This window comes from Centropristis striata, chromosome 12 (genome assembly GCF_030273125.1).
Source record: "Centropristis striata isolate RG_2023a ecotype Rhode Island chromosome 12, C.striata_1.0, whole genome shotgun sequence".
Classification (NCBI taxonomy): domain Eukaryota; kingdom Metazoa; phylum Chordata; class Actinopteri; order Perciformes; family Serranidae; genus Centropristis; species Centropristis striata.
Window position 1 is genome coordinate 18,562,001 of NC_081528.1, and position 21,086 is coordinate 18,583,086.

The 21,086-nt window shown below is 38.0% G+C and overlaps 1 protein-coding gene across 1 annotated transcript in view; it reads left to right on the forward strand.

The window, feature by feature from the left end:
* il1rapl2 (interleukin 1 receptor accessory protein-like 2) overlaps positions 1-21,086 on the forward strand; it is a 647,845-nt gene that overhangs the window by 366,097 nt on the left and 260,662 nt on the right. The window contains exons 3-4 of the mRNA XM_059345612.1: positions 12,436-12,605; positions 18,995-19,098. Coding sequence (XP_059201595.1) covers positions 12,436-12,605; positions 18,995-19,098 — 274 coding nt within the window. The remainder of the gene's footprint in view (positions 1-12,435; positions 12,606-18,994; positions 19,099-21,086) is intronic.

A 21,086-nucleotide genomic window follows, 5' to 3' on the forward strand; every position in this document is an offset into this window, starting at 1 on the left:
TCAATTATATGGCAGTATGGCAGAACAGTGTTTCTTTTGATGGAAAAACTTTTTATTTTTTACGGTAAAATATGGAATAAAATGGCAATCTTAAACCTGAAATCAACAGTGCTAATATAATTTTACTGTAATATTAGAAAAAGTTGAACCGTATTTATTACGGTAAAGTTCTGGCAACCACAGCTGCCGTTTTTTTCCTTAAAAACAACAGGTTTTTTTTTTTTACAGTGTACTGAGACGAGTTGCTAAAACTGTGTTGGCTAAAAAAAACATTGCTTTCCTATGGTATGGCATCTCTCAGTTTCGCTTCTCTATATCCACGCACATCACATATTTCTAGCAGTTGTAAGATGCCCATATAATGAAACTATTCGCAACTTTGCAGAACAGACACACTTCTTGTCAATAGAGAAAAAACACCTCAAGTGAGTGTAAAAACTTTAAAAAGTTTTTTTCCCCGAATTTTGGTGCTTCCATCAAGCTGAATCTTTAAAATGCGCATCAAAATTTGACAATGAACAAAACAAAATTTTAAAAAGATTTTTAAAAAGCGCATAAAAGTTTTTACGCTCACTTGAGGTGTGTTTTTGTTAAATGCAATAAACAGGAGATGGAAACGCTTTTTGCGAAATATGTTCTTATTTATTAATCCAATTCCTGAAGACATATTTTCTCTCATGTGTGGTCAAAGTTGTCTGATAAGCGACCTCTGCTTGATATTTTTTTCTCTATTGCTCAATCTCTTCTTCTTCTACTTTTTAACTGAGAGATTACCCTACAGTAACACATTACACTGCCATCTTCTGGCTAAAGTAAGTGGATTCAGCTTTGTTTATTTGCTTTAAACCAGTTGATAAAAACTTCCCGAATTCTCATTTTCTTTAATGTGACATTTCAAAATATAGCATCAAAATTTGCTTCAACTTTAATGGAAACATGGCTACTGTCTGCCCTAGCAGCCATTCAAATCAGGAAAAAGCTAGACACACATAACTTGAGCACATACTGTTTTATGTCAGTAGATTCATGCAAATGACAGGTTGATATGGGCTGCATTTAATCATAATGAACTATTTAACCCATTTAAGCCAGGAAATCATGACCGCATTTCTACCATTAAAACCGGGGGAGCTGTTGCGTTATTCTACCATTAAAGCCGCGAAAGCGGATACGTCGTTTTGTAGTATTTGTAGTTATTTCCACCTATTTTCGGTCTCTTGGCCAATGAAATGCATCAGACTATCAGATTGTGGGAGTGTCACAATGCATCATTTCCTTTTCCAGAACTTTGAAATCATGGCAGAAGACGACTATAGCGGAGGGAGCTCAGATATAACAGCTATAAGCTCTCAAATACTTTTTGAATTTCATTTCTATCTGCTACGGAGGCTGGAAAATCTATTATTTAGTCGGCGTTGACAATTCTGTTGAATTTCCAGAAAAACTTCAGGTTTTAAGGGGTTATTTTAAAATTGCCCAGAGGTTTTACAGGCATTTTTTCCCAGGCGTTTTAGGTCTAAATGGGATAATTCAAAGCTCTTTTTTCAAACAGTAATTGGTAAATGCATGCGTGGAGTTGTATGAGCAGCAGATAAACTCTTGTGAGTTTATAATTCAGCTTACTGTGCCAATATATAGGCTAGTATAGTTCTTAAAAGTGGCCCTGTCTGTGGCGATGTCTCTGTGTGATCAGTCCTCTAAAGTAGAAAAGCTAGCAAGGCTATCAAAAAGTTCCTTTCTGTGTCTCCGTCGATCACCTGACCCTCAGCCTGCAGGTGGCAGCGGGCCCTTTGAGAGACTCGCCCACAACTAACACTACGTCTTCTTTTGTTATTCAGAGACAACAGTCATTAATCACCTGACCACACCATGCTGCTTGTCAGGAATACATAAACACACATGAGTTTCAACAAACAACTTTTGTCCTTACTCTAAGTTTCAAAGCACACACACACACACACACACACACACACACACACATTTCTTCAGCCTGCACATGATCATAATCCCGATAAAAACACATTTCATTAATCCTGAAACACAGCAGAAAGTGAAATGCTCCTGAGTTCAACAAGTAATAAAAACAACCATTATCTGTATAAACATAAAATATATCATCGCTCCTCTGCATATAAACCTTTCCAGCGAGCCGAGATTAGATTCAGGTTTAATGATCAACAAAGGGAAGCTGGGCTGTTGTTCTACCCAACTGATACATCAGAAACAAATGGAAGGCAATAACAATGTCCTTAATATAAAAGAATATGTACAAATCAGCTGAAAAAAATGGACATGTATACGTTTCAGCTTTGATGCAGGTGATTGATCGTCCGCTCTGTATGTAACAACATGTTCTTCTTACGCTAATTGCCTTCATCATTTCCTTTGGTTCCTTTCATCTCCTGACCTGTTTGCCTTTTAAATAACGGAGACGAAAATGTCAAAGTCTCAATTGATCAGACTGTATTTGTGTCCTCCCACGTGTTTTTTTAATTAATTCAAGCTATATTCAGTCCTTTGATGTGCCTGTTGTCATCTTCCATTTGTCTTTGTTTTGCTTGCCTGGCTTGTCATTTGGCAGTTGTGCTTTTTAAATGATATATATATGTATATATATATATATATATATATATATATATATATATGTGTGTGTGTGTGTGTGTGTGTTCTCCCACTTACTTGATTCATCCTTTTTCAATCCATTTTTCTTCCATTTTTCATACTTCTTTCTTCCTGCTGCTTTGCTTTATGGTGTGGACGTACCTTGAGTTTGGCTTGTTGGCCATCTTGGGTTTTTGGGGCCACTGTTGACCATATTTGGATGAGATGGTGAAGCTGGGAAGGTTACAGAGGTTAAGGGCTTGGCTGGGCAAGGTATTATGAGTATAGCACTAAACACTAAATTCACCATGTAACACTCAACTAGCTATCTTGGTCAGAAACATGCATCCATAATCCACGTAACTGTAAATCCATTGTAATTCTAATTTCGGCTAGTTAAAAACAATGCAAACTTGCCAACAGCTGACTCCGTAGAAAGTCTTTTAGTACAACCAAACACTGAACAGGACATTTTTGGTGACAGATTGTTGCAATTAACTTTTAGGTAGTGATGTACCAATGAAGCCTCATGAACCATTTGCTTTATTTTCTGAGCCCACTAGATGGCACCCTTGGTTTATTGAAAAAGGCTAAAGCAATGGTAATCAAGTGTGTTTTCAGCCCTTTGTTGAACAGAGAGCTCCATCTAGTGGAGTCAGAAAATTAATAAAGGCTTCATTGTCACATCACTAGTTTTAGGAACTGAAACATGCTGTAAAAGGGTCAAAGTTTGAAGATGAGAACAAGGACATACCAAAAACCAAATATACAGCTATCCAGCTATAACAATGGTTGTGCATATCTTCTACCCTGATCACATGGTACAGTTAAATGTATGTTTATTAGTTTTTTTGTTAAATTTGTTTGAAGATCCAGCAGTTTTGGGGAATTCCAGTGAGACACTAATAAATGCCTTAGGACAATCCTTTGTTGTGCATTTGGTGTAGCCAAAACTGCATTGTCAAACAGCAGTTTGAGGCTATCTTGGCTCATTTATTGGGTGTCTATGGGATCAAATAACATAATCATGGTCAGAATGTGTACTGGAGAAAATCAAATGAGAAGTACAGTCATTTTCTCATAGACTTCTATACAATCAGACATTTTTTCCCAACCAGTAGAGTCGCCCCCTGCTGGCCATTAGAAATAATGCAGGTTTAAGGCATTGGCTTCCTGTATCTTCGTATCAGTAGCAGATGGGGGAGGTATTGAAAGGTCAGAGGAGGCACCGCTCCAACATTTTTATCTAAATAAAAAGGAATGCTTATTGCACTAGGAAGCATTTGCTTAGATGAAATATATGGTCTTAATTTTTAGAAACACCAACATTACCTGTACGACCTCGCTCATCATTCATCGCCTCCCAGATCTAATTTATTCCTGTAATTATACCAAGGCGCCACATTTAACTTGACATTGATTTATCTTTGTTTCTAATGCTACAAACAACTTTCCTTATCATCCGCTTTTCATCTTCCTCCCTTTAATCTTTGTTTCCCCTATCATTATTCAATGAGAAGTAACTCGATAAGGGAAAACATTACCTACTTCCCTACTATCTTTCCTGATATGACTCTCTTTTGCTCAAACACATGTGCCTCCTTTGGTCCTCCTCTCCATCATCCTTTTGTCCCTCCCTCCATCTGTCCATTCATCCAAGCATATATATACATCTTCAGGTGTTATTAGGGTTAATATGGAGGCCAATGTGTTCTGCTTCTCGGGGAAATGGCACTCATTATTTTTCATTAAGTCCTGTTAGTCAAAACTACTCCCTCATCCTCTAAATTTCCTATTTTTCCACTTTCTTCTTCTTCACTTGTGTTTGTCATTCTGTTTCATGACCCAATATACAAAACCAAGCAACCACTGTTTAAATATATTTCACAACTGACATGCTGAGGTTCATTTTCATGAATCAGCCGCACATGGCACAAGCTCAGTGAATGTTTTCAAGAGCCACATGGCAGAGCTATAACACAGTTGGAAATGGTACTCTAACTGTGGTGGAATGGCCTCCAGTCTGACCAATCAAAGCACATTTTTCTTCCCTTTAAGATAGTCCACTCTGTTCCAGGACACTCTGACCATTTAGTGATATAGAAGTCCAAAGCTTTGCTGCCACAAAAACTACATCCGGGAGGACAGGAAAGATGTCGCTGGTCGTGTTAAATTGAAGTTACACTGGAGGAAATATATTTAGTAAACCAATTATTTAGACTTTTTGGACACACAACACTTGAACATTTCTGGAAGAATATGTCTCCAGCTTGAAAATATTACATTTGTATAAAAATAGAGCAGACAAAACATACACAAATGGTGACCCCATGAGTTGAAGTGTGAAGTGTTGTCCTGTCTGTGGTCCATCACATGGACCACCATTCCTTTAAAAGGAAGGAAAAGTGGACATTTGATGGGTTATTTTAGCAGCAGTGAGCTGTTCCTCTCAATCCAACCCCTACACCAGCAATGCTGCAGGTTCACCAAGTGTCCATGGAACTGTGACTGTGTAAATGTCAATGCTTCCCAATCCAGACACCTCAAATTGTGAAATCAGATCGGATCAAGATACCGAACTGCTATCAAATACACCCCACCACAGACTGTATGGGCTGTACCTGCTGTGGCTGTGAGTGGAAGGAGAAAATTTTAGTTTGACATTGTCTGTCTGTCTGTGTGTTTGCAGCAGCAAATTGGGTTTTAATAAACACCACTTATTTCTTTCTTTTGTTCAACAATATGGGTTATTTGAAAGACTTCTCGCGATTGTGTGTGTTTGTGTGTGTGTGTGTGTGTGTGTGTGTGTGTGTGTTTTCTCATGTGAGGGTGAATACATTTCAGTCTGTTTGGTAGCATTAGACAGAGGGCAGATTGTGGTCAACTCCATTTATTCAGCGCAGACGCTCGTGTGTGTGTTTTTACTGCTGGTGTGTGTTATATGCTTGCATATGTGTATGTTGTCCTTGTGTGTGTGCGGTGCCAGATGCCTTGTATACTGATAGATGCTGTTGTAACTCCATAGCACTGAATGAAGGCCATAACCCGCACATGCATTACCATATTCATACAGCAGCACACAAAATAGATTGCTTTGGTGTGTGTGTGTGTGTGTGTGTGTGTGTGTGGGGTGTAGACTGGTCTATGCAACTAATTTTGAGGAGTCATTTTGAAAACGGCAAACACTCCGTCTCTCTCTCTTTCTCATGCTTCTTCTAGCTCCCTTTCACACACACAAACACACACGTACAGTGTGTCCTCCCGCCTCATATATAAAGCTCTATCTAGGCTAAAGTCTATTCTCATAAAATGTGTTTAGAGAAAAGCAGTAGCCATCAAGTCGGCTGTGTGCCGAAATTGAACATCAGCACAAAACACTGGGCAAAATGGCGAGTACTTTCCCTCTCTCCACTCATTCTAATCTCGTTCTCTCACCTTCTTTCTCTCTCTCCTCTGTTTCTCTCCTTTTCTTTCCCTCTCACCTGGGTGTAAATTGCCCTGCAGTGGTGATAGACATGTGTGTGTGTTTTCTCCGTATCATTTTAGTCTGTGCGACCCGTTTCTGTGTGTGTGTTTGACTCCCTTCCTCTATGTTTTTTGTGAGTGTGTGTGCTGGTATGTACCTGTTTGTGAATGCGGGGATCATTACCTGTGTGTGTGTGTGTGTGTGTGTGTGTGTGTGTGTGTGGGTGGGTCAGGTCAAGCTATTATTATGGCAGCAGCTGTAGTGGTATTGCAGGGGATTGTGGGAGGCGTGCAGACAGGCTGGAGGCTCTGAAGGGCTTTGTGTTTGAGTGGCAGGCCTGAACTAAATGTGCTGCACCCTGCACAAACCACAGCACCGTCCTCCACCTATTTCATATCATAAAACATATAACAAACTATATTCAGGTCATGCAATGTGTAGTCTTTAAGGTAGTGTCCCACTTAAATACATTTAAATGTTAGCTATTTATGCAAGAAAATTAACCTGGGTATACCCATACTGCCTTGCACGCTCAATTTAATTTCGAACTGCGAAAGGGTCTGGTGTCCATAGCCATTTCTTAGCCCTGTTTTAGGGATCCAATCACAGAACGGGGAGCGACCTTAAGACGATGACGCATACTATTGGATAGATGGAAGCTTGTAGTTTTGTAGTTTTCTTACAGATCCAACATGGCTGCAGCAGATGCAAAGCTCTCTTTGGATCTAGCTGTAGACAGTATTCTAGATAGTTTAGAGCGAAAGTTGATTTTAAAAGAAGAACAACTCTACACTCCTGTTTCACCACCAAAAAGGTTGTTTTAGCCTTGCTTCCAACAGGATTTAATCTACCACTAGCCCCGCTACCGCTCACTGCTGTAACGCCGGTGATCTCGCTACGAGCCGGGGGACAGCGGAGCCGGCGAGAGACCCGCAGCAGCTTGTTTATTGCCCATAAAATCAGTGGATGTGTGGCTGAATGACATGAGGGGGAATAAAGTGTAAAAATAAAGAATCTTGCAGAAAGTGAGAACTGGAGAAGCAAAGCAGCAAGCAACACTCACAGACACACACACTGCCGGTAGACTGTGAGCTGAAACTATAGAGCAGCCATAACTAGAACATGCTGCAAAAAAACATTGCAGAAGAAGAATTGAGCATTTTAGTCCCAAAGTAGAGATGGGCTAGTCTGGCTATGTAAACATCAGTCATCTTCTTCCTCGATGCTTCCTCGTTGAATTTCTGTCGCTCTACATATGCCATCTGGTATAACTGATACGATTGGCTAAGAGCTACCTACAGACGCTTATGATAGACATTCGTAGCGCCCAATAAACAGCTCTGGACGATCTTAAACCACGCCTCCTCTACAGAAAAATGAATGGCTGGTATCCAGATTATATCTCATTTGTGATATAGTCTGGTGTTAGCCAGGCTACAAGAAAATATGATTTGACCTTTAAAACACCCTCAAGTGAAAGAAAGTTTTTTCTCAGGCATCCACAACTATTCATCATTCTCTTTGTGTGCCCTCCTCACATCAGGGCCCTGTATCACCACTCAGTCCCCTCATTTCTCCCTGAGTCTGACCCCCCAACATGGTGACCTCATTGTGCCGCAGAAGAGTCAAAGGTTGCATCTCAATAAATTAGAACATCATAGAAAAGTTTATTTATGTCAGTAATTCAATTCAAAAACTGGAAATAACACATTATAAAGGTCAATTACACACTATACATATCTACACATGCAACAAAATAGGCAATAAGAGTTTAAATAGGTCATAAGAGTTTAATTTTACGCCATTGTCCATGTTTTTTTTGATAATACCAAAATCATTGTCAAGAGAACCATACATGTCTCAAATGTCTAGATTTCAGCTCTTAAATTAAACTCTTATGAGCTATTTTTGTTGTTATCATTATATTTGTCCAAACAAATGTTCCTTTAGTTGTACCAGGCATTAAAATGAACAAGAAAGCAAAGAGAAAACAAGGGTGGGTTAATCATTTTTCCATGACTGTATATATATGGTATATATCAAATATCAGAATTACAGAGGAAGTGATGAACAGTTTTATATTTTCTTATTTTTGGAGAAACACTGATGATAAAAGTGTACCAGCCACATGCAAAAATAGAAGTAGTATACCGGTAACCTACTATTTAGGTTTGTGACTCAGTCTGAATGTGTTTTACCCAAAAAAAACTCTTTGCACTTTTCCAAACTGTGAAACTTTGCCATTTATGCAGGGTTATTTTCATTCTGCCTTTTGGAAGCATCCATATGCAAATAGAGCTGACGGGAATGATATATCTGGCCATGCTAACACCTCGCCCACACATTTAATATGTGTTCAGACACACACAGCTGCACTCTCCTGTACACACACACACACACACAAACACACACACATACAGCAGGCTTATACACACACACGCCCACTCATGCACATACACTCACCTACACAGATTAATACACACACACACACACACACAGGCACGAGCAGACACAGTGATGAATGAATTATAGGAGTTTGCTTTGGTTATGACCTGTAGCTACATATGGCCCCGTCGCTCTGATGTGTTACAGTGTGAATATGGATGTGTGTGTGTATGCGTGTGTGTGACCTGTGTTAAACATTGTCTAAAACAAACGCCATTAGTCCAGCAGCCCAAACTAATGTGATTTTCTATTAATTTGATGCCCTGAGTGCATCTGTATGCACGTGTGTGTGTGTGTGTGTGTGTGTGTGTGTGTGCGTGTGTGTGCGTGTGTGTGTGTGTGTGTAAGATCCTCTGTGTTAGGTGTTGAATAGACTGCACTCACACCTTCAATTTGTGTCAGCTCATTAATTTACAACCACAAAGTCAGGCTGGTCTATTCATTACTTAATTTTCAACACACACACACACACACACACACACACACACAGACAAGTTAAACCTCTCTTAATCCCATGAAAACTGACAAACACACACATTCACATACACATAGTTAGTTTTTATGACTGTAGTCTTCTGAATATGTGGCAAACTTGTCAATGATTGAATGACTGTTGTTAAATACTGTATGTGTGTGTGTGTGTGTGTGTGTGTGTGTGTGTGTGTGTGTGTGTGTGTGTGTGCGTGTGCATGTGTGCGCGTGTGAGAGAGAGAGACGTGAATAAGCATTAAATCATTTGAGAGTGAGAGAATGATTGTGTGTGCAATAAATCTGCTTCGGTGTGTGTGTGTGTGTGTGTGTTTGGTGTTGATACTACAGTTAATCTCTCCAGCCTCTGTATGACTTAATGCATATTGCTTAATCTATAAATGTAACCAATTAAGCGCGTGGTCGTAAATCTGCTCCACAAACTCATGCAAATGAAATGTTTAAATCTCTGGATGTGACTGAACTCAACACAAATTACACCTGACACGTTCTACAGACTGCTGAAACATGTGTACATTGACTTACAGCGGTAGCCACGGTTACGATCCACACATAGGATCACACGTCTGACTTCTGGCTGCACACTGTCGGAGGGATTTGTTTTTGTTTATGTTAAAAGAATATAAATTACAGTATTCAGATATGTATAGGAAGTAGGCTTATACCTGATGGAGTTAGAAAAGGAGTGTAAATTAAAGCTCCATAAGAGTTAATGTTCTGGTTTCTCTTAATATAGGCCAATATAAATGCATGTTATAATGGTCGGAGGACCAAATGAACAAAAACTTGGTCTGAAGCATCAATGTGAGTGACAAAATGATTCATTTTCATTTTTGTTTGTTTTTTTAAGCAGTGTTTCTATGATTTGGTGGAAGGTCTAAATAGAAATATAATGTTCGTCAACATGGTCGTGTTGCTTGCACTTTTGATACGGCCCCTTACTTCAGCTCACCATTTTTAATTTACTCCATGAACAAATTCCTTTAACATCGAAAAAATGAAATAAATCTGTAATCTGTAAATCTAAATAACACCTGTGCAACATCTGTCAAGCTTTACCTGAACCAAGTCAAATGTCTGAATATTGAACTTAAAACTTAAAATGATGTACTTCCAAACGCGGAGGTTTTTAACCTGTAGCCTTCACATGTTGGCACATCTGCATGATGCAAAGTCCTGCAGATCCAGCTTTAGCTGCGAAGGAAAAACTAATAATCTGATGATTAACTCACCTGTTCAGAACTGCTTTTAATGTGTGACCATTGTTGATTGTTTGTTTGTTTTTATCTTTAACTCATTTTAACAGTAAAGCATCTGTGTACCCTGAAAGCCTTATTATTATTATTATTATTATTATCATTAATAATGAAAATAATAAACAAGCTCTACGGTTATAAGGACCTCCATTTTATACCGTGTGACTTTATACTTGATTTAAATTATATGATTGTTCCATATGACACTGTGAATTTGTCACATGGTTAATGTTGTGAAATTGAACTACTTGGTTAGTTTTAGGCACTAAAATTACTTGGTTAAGTTTAGAAAAAAAGATAATGGTTTGGTTTAAAATCATTACCAACTAATTATTTTTTTAATTACTTATTATTTTCGTATTACTTTGGTGCGTAAATACATGATGTAGAATAAATGGGAAATGACCTAATGTACAGAACTCAAAACAACGTTAACATAAACATAAAACATCAGTCATCTGGGTCAAAGTTCTGCGTTTTCGGACCCAATGTGCCACCCGACCTCCTCCCTATGAGGACTTTGCTGCTCCGTTACCTCCTTCGCTCCTGTCATATCGACTGTGGCCACTAGAGGTCGCCACCTATGAAAAAATGTACATATGCGTGGCAATAAGCTACGCCTCCTGGCTCACAGTGACATTGGTTTATATATGAATTATGGTGCTTTACTTTTCAAAGGAGCTGGAAAACAAACACTAGTTATTGCCAGTTTTTTAATCATATTCAACCATAGAGGAAAATAATAAAGATGTGAGGCACAGGAGGTGTTTTTGGGGCAGATGACAGATCCAGAGGCTTTATTGCTGCAGGCTGTAGGCAAGTGCCTGAAGGCTTCAGTCTATCTGAGCCTCAGACCGTGAGAGAAGAAAAGAGAAGTCAGAGGACCAAAAGGACAGAGAAAAAAGAGAAAAAGAGAAGATGGGCGAGGGGGAGAAGAGGAGGAGGGAAGTCCATTTGGGAAAGCTCCTTGTCATTTCCCGTCCTGACCTCTACGTCTCACCAGCTCCTACTTGTCTTTCATCTACAGCTTGTTTTCTGTTCGTTCCAGTCGACCGCCTCTCACCCCGACATCACAGCACTTCCTCTCTCCTGTTCTCTCTCCTCATCTGGTCTCGACCTCCTCCCTTTTTCCTCCATTTCTCTGAATCTCTTTTGTCACACCTTTCTCACTTTTTCTTTAATTGTTACCCTTTTTTCTGACTTTCATACAACATATCAGGTATAAATAACAGAAAGACAAACATTTGGTGATGACTTTATTACTGTGTTTGTGTGCATGGTTGTAAAGTTATTGTATTTTTTTCTTTCCATAATTTCACTTGAAAGTTTTCATATTGTACTTTTCTTATTTTATTAAATGAGAAAATAGTGTGCTCCTCAGTGACACTGTGAAGCCATGATTTTGCTGAGACGGACTTTTATGTGACAAATCTGTTTACACAGAGCAGAGGAGAGGACAGGAGAGGTCGAGGTTGTAGAAATGCATGTGTATAGCATGTTGAGACTGATTTCTTAAAAAAAGTGTTGAATTCCACTTTATCCCAATTTAAAAAATGTATTTATCAGAGAAATTCAACTTGCATTTTTTTTTTTTTTTTTATGATTTATGTCATTATAACTGGTATTCTGGACACATTTATACTACTACATATTAATTTAGCAGGTTTTATGTGTTATGTTTTCACACTGGAAATGTAACAAAATAACATTTGGTTGTAGAATGAAATTGAAACAAAGAAAACTAATATGTTTTTGTTAATATCACTATTTCTGTTTATGCCTGTGACATACAGGATATAAAGTATCACATTTTCTTGATGCATCTCTTTTAAACTCCAGCCAACATGCTCACAAAAGGCAACACACTCATACTTTCTCAAATATATATTCAATGTTTTATTGCCTTGGAGGTAAAGAACAATATCACCAAAGAAACAAGATAAAACAATCTGCCTGTCACTCACAGACTCTCTCCTTCTGTCTCCCATTCTCTCTCACATATAAAGTATGAAGTTATAAAAAAGTGTTTTTGATGATTCTTCATGTTTTGCTTCCCAACCTATTTTAGTTTTCTAGACCTGTTCTCTGTTTCCATCAATGTTTCTCCCCCCTGCAGTTTATATCAGAGTTGTGTTTGGAGTATATACTGTATATCAATATGTTTCTGTCTCCTCACAGTGGACGGATGCTTGGACTGGTCGGTGGATCTACAGGAGTACCATGTTCTGGCCGGGGAGCCTGTTCGGGTCAAATGTGCCTTGTTCTACAGCTACATCCGAACCAACTATACCATGGCCACCAACGCCAAGCTGCGCCTCATCTGGTACAAGAACAAAGGAGACGCTGAGGTAAGATCGCTGACAATAAGATAATACTGAGAATAACAAAAAATAATCTAATTCAAATAACATTCATCTGTTGTGGTGCTTATGTTTGTTATTTTTATCTTACTTACAATCAGTGGTGGAAGAAGTATTCAGGTCTAAAGCTGTCAGCTAAATGTATTGGAGTAAAAAATACAATATTTACCTCAAAATGTAATGAAGTAGAATTGAAAAGTCACATAAAATGGAAAGGGGTCATCCCTATGTTCCCCGGGACCTATGTTCCCCGTTTTTTCCCAAAAAGGGTCCTATGTTCCCCTGTAGCAATACATACCAGGAAGCATAGGACCCTTTTTCAGATAAAGGGTCCTATGTTCCCCGTAATCTATCAATCTTTACGGTAGACTCTCAGCATGGCCAGCAGGCCTACCGTCGCATGGCCCACCTTAGCTCAAGCAGCCCCACAATTAAATTTGCACAGCAGCTACTTTCTGGTTACTTTGCAGTTCAGTTTTTGGCTTTTAAAATAGGGCTATGGTCTATTTGCCATGGAATTTGGCAGTAATGGTGGAAAAAGTAACAGACTCATACAAAGAGGGGAACATAGGGCCAGGGGAACATAGACACACTCCCAGATGGAAATACTCAAGTAAAGTACAAGTATCTCAAAATTGTACTTAAGTACTTGAGTAAATGTACCTATAATGACATTCCACCACTGCGATTTTCCTAATGTCATATTTTACATCATGCTTTAACTTGAGAAAAGATATCTCATTTTACCCAAACCAACTCTGGTCTTTTGCTAGCTAGCTAGCTAGCTATATAAAAATATAAAAAAAAATTTCTTTGGTAGCTTTCTTGCTACTTAGCTAGCTAGCTAACTAGCTAGCTAGCTAAGTAGCAAGAAAGCTACCAAAGAAAAAAATGTTAAAAGTGTTGTAGCTACTATCACAGCAAGTCCTTTTATATTTTTACTATCAGTCTGACTGACACCTCCTTGGTAAGAGCTGAATGAACAACAACACAGAACCAACTGATTTGACTGTGACAGCTAATGCTAATTGTGGGTTAGCTAACCAGCTATTGAGGTAACCATGACAGTAAATACAAAAATCTGTTAGAACAAAGAGTGTTTCAATCTTAAATCAATTGTATTAAAATTTGCCATGGATGCCTGTGGTTTAGCCTCTGCTGACAGCAGATGTGGAAAAGAAAGGCAGATAAAAATAAATCAAACTCTGCCAGTTTTCTGTGAGCTTTGTCTACAGTTTTAATGTCACAGTTTTGGTATTATTTGATTTCAACTAAAGTAAATAGATATTTCTGCTCTCAGTGAGAGTTTATATTCAAAAGGCTACAAAAAAAGGGGAAACAAATGTCCTCAAGCAGGTACAAAAACTGTTTAAATATCAATGCTGAAGGAAAATATAGATGGAAGTAGTTAGGGATGGAAGAAGTATTCAGATATTTTACTTCAGTAAAAGTACTAATACCACACTGTGAAATTACTCCACTACAAAAGTCCTGCATTGAAAGCTTACTGAAGTAAAAGTACAAAAGTATCAGCATCAAAATGTACTTAAAGTATCAAAAGTAAAAGTACTTATTATGCAGAATGAACCCACTCAGATTGTTTAATATATTCTAAATATACTATTGGATTATTATTTTTTCATGCATTTCTGCAAGCAGCATTTTACTTGTTGTCAGGGTAGGGCTAATTTTAACTTCTTAATATGCTGCTATCTGGTTCAATTTATAAACATGCGCAATCATTTTAAATTGCTCATATTTTTTTTTTAGGTTAAATCTTAAACTACAATAGAATGTAGTGGAGTACAAGTGTAAGGTTAAATATGAGGAAATACTCAAGTAAAGTACAAGTACCTCAAAACTGTACTTCAGTACAGTACTTGAGTAAATGTACTTAAATATTTTCCACCCCTGCTTACTATTAATCTTAAAATGAAAAGGATTTAGAGCATTAATATTTGGCTTTCTGAAGTCAATTTCCATTAGTTATGGTTGTTGCAGCAATTTTTGGATTGATATTATTTGTTACACACATTTGTTACTGAATTTGGCCATTTTTTATTATCTAGAATGGATAAAAATGATTTTTTTTAAAAATCCTTCATAAAATTACATCAATACTCCAAGACCTTTGGACCACCGTACAAAAATGCTGTGATGTGTTTTCAAGCGATTGGATGGCGAGCACTTCTGTTCTGTAAAGTGCTGAGAAACCCCCTTATTGTCAATAGACCTTGACATCTACACATCCTCTGAATGCTCTAGGTCTCCAGTTTGTGGTTGTAAAGTTTCATGAGGCTGTGATTATCCTAAACTGCTGAAAGGAAATTGCTACTATGGGAACTAACATCATAACACATGACAAAGGTTTGGCTCCCTGAATCCATAAGAGTCTCAACTTTCCAGTGATATCACATTTATGCAATTCCAGAGAGACTGTTTAGGGACCCTAGTATGCAGAAGTATTCAAATACAGTATTTCACCTACACTGCAAAAAAGATGTGTCTAAAAACACTAAATCTGAGGGAAATGATCTTGCTGCATGGACAGATGATTTCACTTGACAAGGTTTCTTAAATTAAGCTTATTAAACCTAGAAATAAGCATGTTGAACACTTAAAATAAGAAATGAACTCTTAAAACAAGATAAATTATCTAACACTTCTAAATCTAAAGTTTTTTTTTTTTTTTATCTTGGTAAGAAACTTCTCGGGCCAGTTCATCGCTGATTTAATGTATCTTGTTTTAAGAGTTAATTTCTTTTTTTAAGTGTTCAACATGCTTATTTCTAGATTTAATAATCTTAATTATAAAAAAACTTGTAAAGTGAAATCATCTGTCCATGCAGCAAGATCATTTCCCTCAGATTTAGTGTTTTTATCTTGTTTTTAGACACACCTTTTTTGCAGTGTTCTCCCCAAAAGGATATCAAAGCATGGGTAGTACCAATAGAAGCTTAAGATCTTCTAGAGTCTGCTTATAATAAATAGATTTTTTTTATTTTTTTTCAGATTCATGACTAGAGCAACTTGACACAGTGCTGAGCTGCATCTCAGATGAATCTTTTCAGATGATGCACAGCACTTCTATGCGACATCTACTGTGACAAATGTCTGAAACCTAATGACTTTATTACTGTTTTTGTGTGCATGGTTATAAACATACAGTTGCATCTCTCATCACTCATTACCATTAACCACTTATCCGCATCCGGGTCGCGGGGGGCTGGAGCCGATCCCAGCTGACATTGGGCGAGAGGCGGGGTACACCCTGGACAGGTCGCCAGACTATCGCAGGGCTGACATATAGAGACAGGCAGTTAGTGACTCTAAATTGACCTACGGGCAATTTAGAGTCACCAATTAAACCTAAGTGCATGTTTTTGGACTGTGGGAGGAAGCCGGAGTACCCGGAGAGAACTCACGCTGACACGGGGAGAACATGAAAAGTCCACACAGAAGAGCCGTAGGTAGGGCTGGGCAATACGCCAAAATCTGTGAGGCGAGAGTGCTAACCACTACACAACCGTGTAGCCCCAGTAGTTCAAGTCAAACAGCCCCATTGAGTCATATAGATGGACATACTTTTCAGAGGACAACATTTACATATTAAACATACTTTTTAAAATTGGTCTTTTGTAATATTCACATTTTTTGAGACATTGAATTTTAGGTCTTCATTAAATGTAAGCCATAATCATTATAACTAGAATAAATTAGATAAATGAAGACATGAAATGTTTCATTCTGTGTGTAATGGATCTATACAATGTGTTATTTCCACTTTTTGAATTGAATTACTGACATAAATAAACTTCTCTATGATATTCTAATTTATTGAGATGCACTTGTACTCACTGTCTTTTTTTCTCTCTTTTTGTGCTTTTTTTTAACTTTGTTAAATGAGAAAATATTGAGTATTTGATTCACACAGGAGCATACAAAAACAGAATTTAACATGAGGTTATTTCATATGGATCATGTATTTATTAAATGAACTGTAAACATGCAATATGATGATGTCAATAAGAGATTAAATGACTTACATTGAATGAAGATTTTGGCGTATTGCCCAGCCCTACTACATATAAACTCAACAGGTTTTATATGTAATGTTTTCACACTGGAAATGTGACAAAATAAATTAATCCCAAAATAGTTAATAATGATTAGCTGGTTAATGGCTTCCAAGAGGGTTAATGTACATACTGTAAACAGTATTGCGTGTGAAAATGGACACCAAGAATCTATCTTTACTGTCTTTAGGCTCGCTTGTGTTTGATTAATAGCTAATACACCGAAACAAGAGCGGCTGATTAATCATGCTGTGGTCTCATGTGCTATAATGAAGCGTTGTCCCCATTCCCCAGCACTGTGGATTAGATCTGAATGGTAAAACAGGATTTAGTTGGATTACATTCCAACCTGAAGATACATGTAATTTACATCTCTGAGACCTAATCCTATGGGTAGCTCTGTTACGTAATGCATCTTGGGATGATTTACATTTAATGTATTTCCTTACTGCTCCATATCATTGTAATTCCACTACAGAGAGAAAGAGGGATTTTATGTCTTAAATACTCATATTTAAATGGTGGTCATAGAGAGGAAACAAAATGATGTACTTTTGTAGGCCAACCCAGAAGTAGCATCTCCATGGGGTCTAGTGAGAATTCTCCTATGGGATTTTTGCATTGGATTTTGTATCATTGCAGAGAACAAACTCTGTGGTAAACACACGTTTCTGATGCTGACACATTTTGTTCAGCAGGATAATCTTCACAAATGAACACCACTTACATGATGTTTAAAGCGTTAATGTCGCCGACAGAAGTAAAAATCTAATGTTATGCTATAGTGACCTACACCACGGTCACATGACTTGAACGTCACTATTGATTAGTGATGTGCCAATGAAGCCTCATGAACCATTTGCTTTATTTTCTGAGCCCACTAGATGGCACCCTTGGTTTATTGAAAAAGTAAAGCAATGCAATGGTAATCAAGTGTGTTTTCAGCCCTTTGTTGAACAGAGAGCTCCATCTAGTGGAGTCAGAACATTAAGAAATGGTTCATGAGGGTCATTGGCACATCACTACTATTGTTATCTTAAACACTCTCCGACAAGCTAACCAGCTGTTTTGACAAGCTAGCAAATCTGTAGCCTAAAACATTGTTTATTAACATAATCTACAATCTACAAGAGTCTGAAAGAGCTTCGAAAAACACGACTAGAGGCTGTGAGGCGACTAGAGAGAGTTCCTGTTCGTGTTCGGCCTGATGACGTTTAATGTCCCGGACAACCACTGTAGTCTCATTTAGACACAACCGCCTTTTTAAGGACACTTAAAAACTCCAAAATTCACAAGTGAGGGTATTTACTAGAGGTGTGAATCACCATATCAGCCCAATTTTATCCCGATACTTGAGTCACGATGCAATATTATTGCAATTATAAGCATTTTGCGATATGGTGAGTATTGTGATGCAATATATTGATTTAACTGTTTAACTGAATTTTATGTCCCCATAATTAAATTCAATCAAAAATTGTTTTGTCCAATAAGAGAAAATTCTCAGTCTGTTCATCTCACTTCAGTCTTTTTATTTCTCCACAATGAGAGTCAAACCCACAGACTGACCAAGTATTCAGTCAAACTGAACTGAACTGATATCAAACATGTATGGACGACAACAACTGCAGCATTTTATCAAACTTTCAAAAACTTTAAGCTTCACTGCTCTGTAAAGCTTCGATACGGTTGTGTCTGTGAAATAACGTGGCCACAGAGTCACATACCTGGTTCCATTGTCTTTAGCATGAAGCTAAAACCATCGAATCTTTGCAGCGTTATTTCGCTAACTTCCTGACACGATATCCTGACGAACATGGAGCCTATAGATTCCTTAGATCTCCTAGTTTATATGATACCGGTATATTACTAAAAGTGAGCCCGATATGGCCTCCGGAAGAAAAAAAACAACGAAAATACTGACGCTTAAAAAATGCTAAATATCGCTAATCGGCGGCCATGAATTTATATAATACTACCACACATAAATAATGTGATACTGTGCTGTATCGGTTTTTTCTCCCACCTCTATTATTTACAAATGTGTTTTATATCATATATTTGTCATAAAACAAAACATGAACATCTCTTCAGCTTGTGTTAACCACTGACCTTATTTCAGGCATCTAACAAAAAGAAAAAAAAATTTTTTTTAAATCCTCACTGAGTTTGAGAGGACAGACCCCAGGGAGCTAAAATGCTAACTTACTTCCTGGTGTAAGAACTCATTCCTGAGGCATCTTATTATTTCAGTTATTATTTTAATATTGCTCTAATCAGTGTTTGTAATGTGTCCTTTAGGAGCCAATCATCTTCTCAGGTCACAGGCTGAGTAAAGAGGAAGACTCCATCTGGTTCAGATCTGCTGAATTGGAAGACAATGGATTCTACACCTGTGTACTAAGGTAACCCAACACTTCACACACACTTTGACCGATAGCTTGACGCTGTCACGAGTCAAAAAGGAGGCGAAATGATCAAAAACAAGTTCGTTGTACAAGCTATATTCTGCCAGCTGCACAATTTCAGGGTTATTCCTGGTTCAGCTGGATGCATTGTTGATAACACTTTGTGAGCAGCACATAAATACTGCTCTGCTCCCCACATGGGAGCTAGGTCAAAGTACACCAAGCAAAACACAGACATTTATTTTGAAGTTTTTCACTTCCAGCCACAGCACATTTGCTTCTTAAGACTAAGTAGACACTGTGAGGGTTTCACCAGCACGCAAACTAAATATTTCTGGCCTCGTCTCTGACATGGAGCAGTGCTCCTGGAGTTGTCTCGGTATTGTTGATTTCATCACATGGGAACAACCTTGGAATAGATATCTGACTCTGACTGTTCTGTCTGTACCCAGGTGGCCCGTTTACATTGCAGTGGCAAATAGCAGCTCTGTTTTTGGTGTTTGAATAAAGAGAATATGAAGTTTTATTTGAAATTTGTCAGGATCCATTTTGAGAAATAAAAAAAATGCCCGCTGCCCTCTGTAATCAATAATTCAGATGAATTTTGTTTAAAAAATATATTTTTAATGTAGTATTCAGCATGAATATTTATTATTAATTCAAACTTATGGAATATATTCAGTTGCGTATTGAATTTTTCAATCCATTTTCAAAAATTGCATGACTTCATTGTATTTCTTGAGTTCTGGTCAGAATATCCACACGTCTCCTCTGTGTGTGTGTGTGTGTGTGTGTACACCTGCATATTTTCCCTGCTACTTCTGTGGAATGCTGCCAGTTTAGTAAATTGAATATTTACAATATGGCTGTTGGCACTACAGCAGAATTTGGCCTGAGTCCTATGTGGTCCTTTAGGGATGTGTGTGTGTGTGTGTGTGTGTGTGTGTGTGTGTGTGTGTGTGTGTGTGTGTGTGTGTGTTTGATACTACGGTGGTAGTGATGGTGGGTATCAGCTTGTGTAGCAGTTGGCTTTGTAGCCCAGAACAAGGCTCACAGTGTTGTTCATCTGGGAGCAGATTGTGTGTGTGTGTGTGTGTGTGTGTGTGTGTGTGTGTGTGTGTGTGTGTGTGTGTGTGTTCATAATGAACTGAGTTTAACCATGCCCTCTTGTAAACATGTGAAAAGTAAATATTTTGCCTACAGTCAGCCGATATCCACGAGGAGCAGTCTATGTTTGTGGAACCTGTATCATGATGTTGGTTTTTTAAAAGTAATGAATAACCTTAAAAGAAATTAAAGCTATTTTTCAACATTAGCTTTATGTTTATTTGCTCAGACGATCTTCTTACAAGTCAATCAGAGCTTAAACTGAATGTTTCAGACAGAAGGTCCATACAGGTATATTCAGACATACAGAGAAAGATAATTATTGTTTTTTTAGTATTAAAACATGTAAAAATGTTTAAATAGAAACCCAATACAAGTATGAACCTGGAAATGAGCATTATATGTTTAAACTAGGGCCGGGACTTTAACGCGTTAATTAAGATGAATTAATTACACAAAAAAAACAAAAAATGTATGCATTTTAATCGCACTTATTTTTGCACCACGGAATGTTTCTCACTGGATAAGTTTCAGGCGGACCGATTATACTGGAGCACCAACTACCGTTCATGAGTTCAGACAACAACAAACCACAGTGAACATGAAGGAAGAAGCTGATGAGAGTTGCTTGGTCCCGTGGATGATGGGACATTTTGTTACAAAAAACCAACGGGTGGAAGCGTCGATAAGAGCATGGTTGTGTTGCTATGCAACAAGGAATTCACATGTCACCGCAGCACATCAAGCCTCAAGTATCACCTCAATGCTAAACATATAGCAGCTAGCGGCGAGTGTGGTAACTAGCGTGGATTGTGTTTTACTTCAAAAACCAAAGTATTCTAGTTTACAGAAGGTCTACCTACCTATAGGCTACCTGA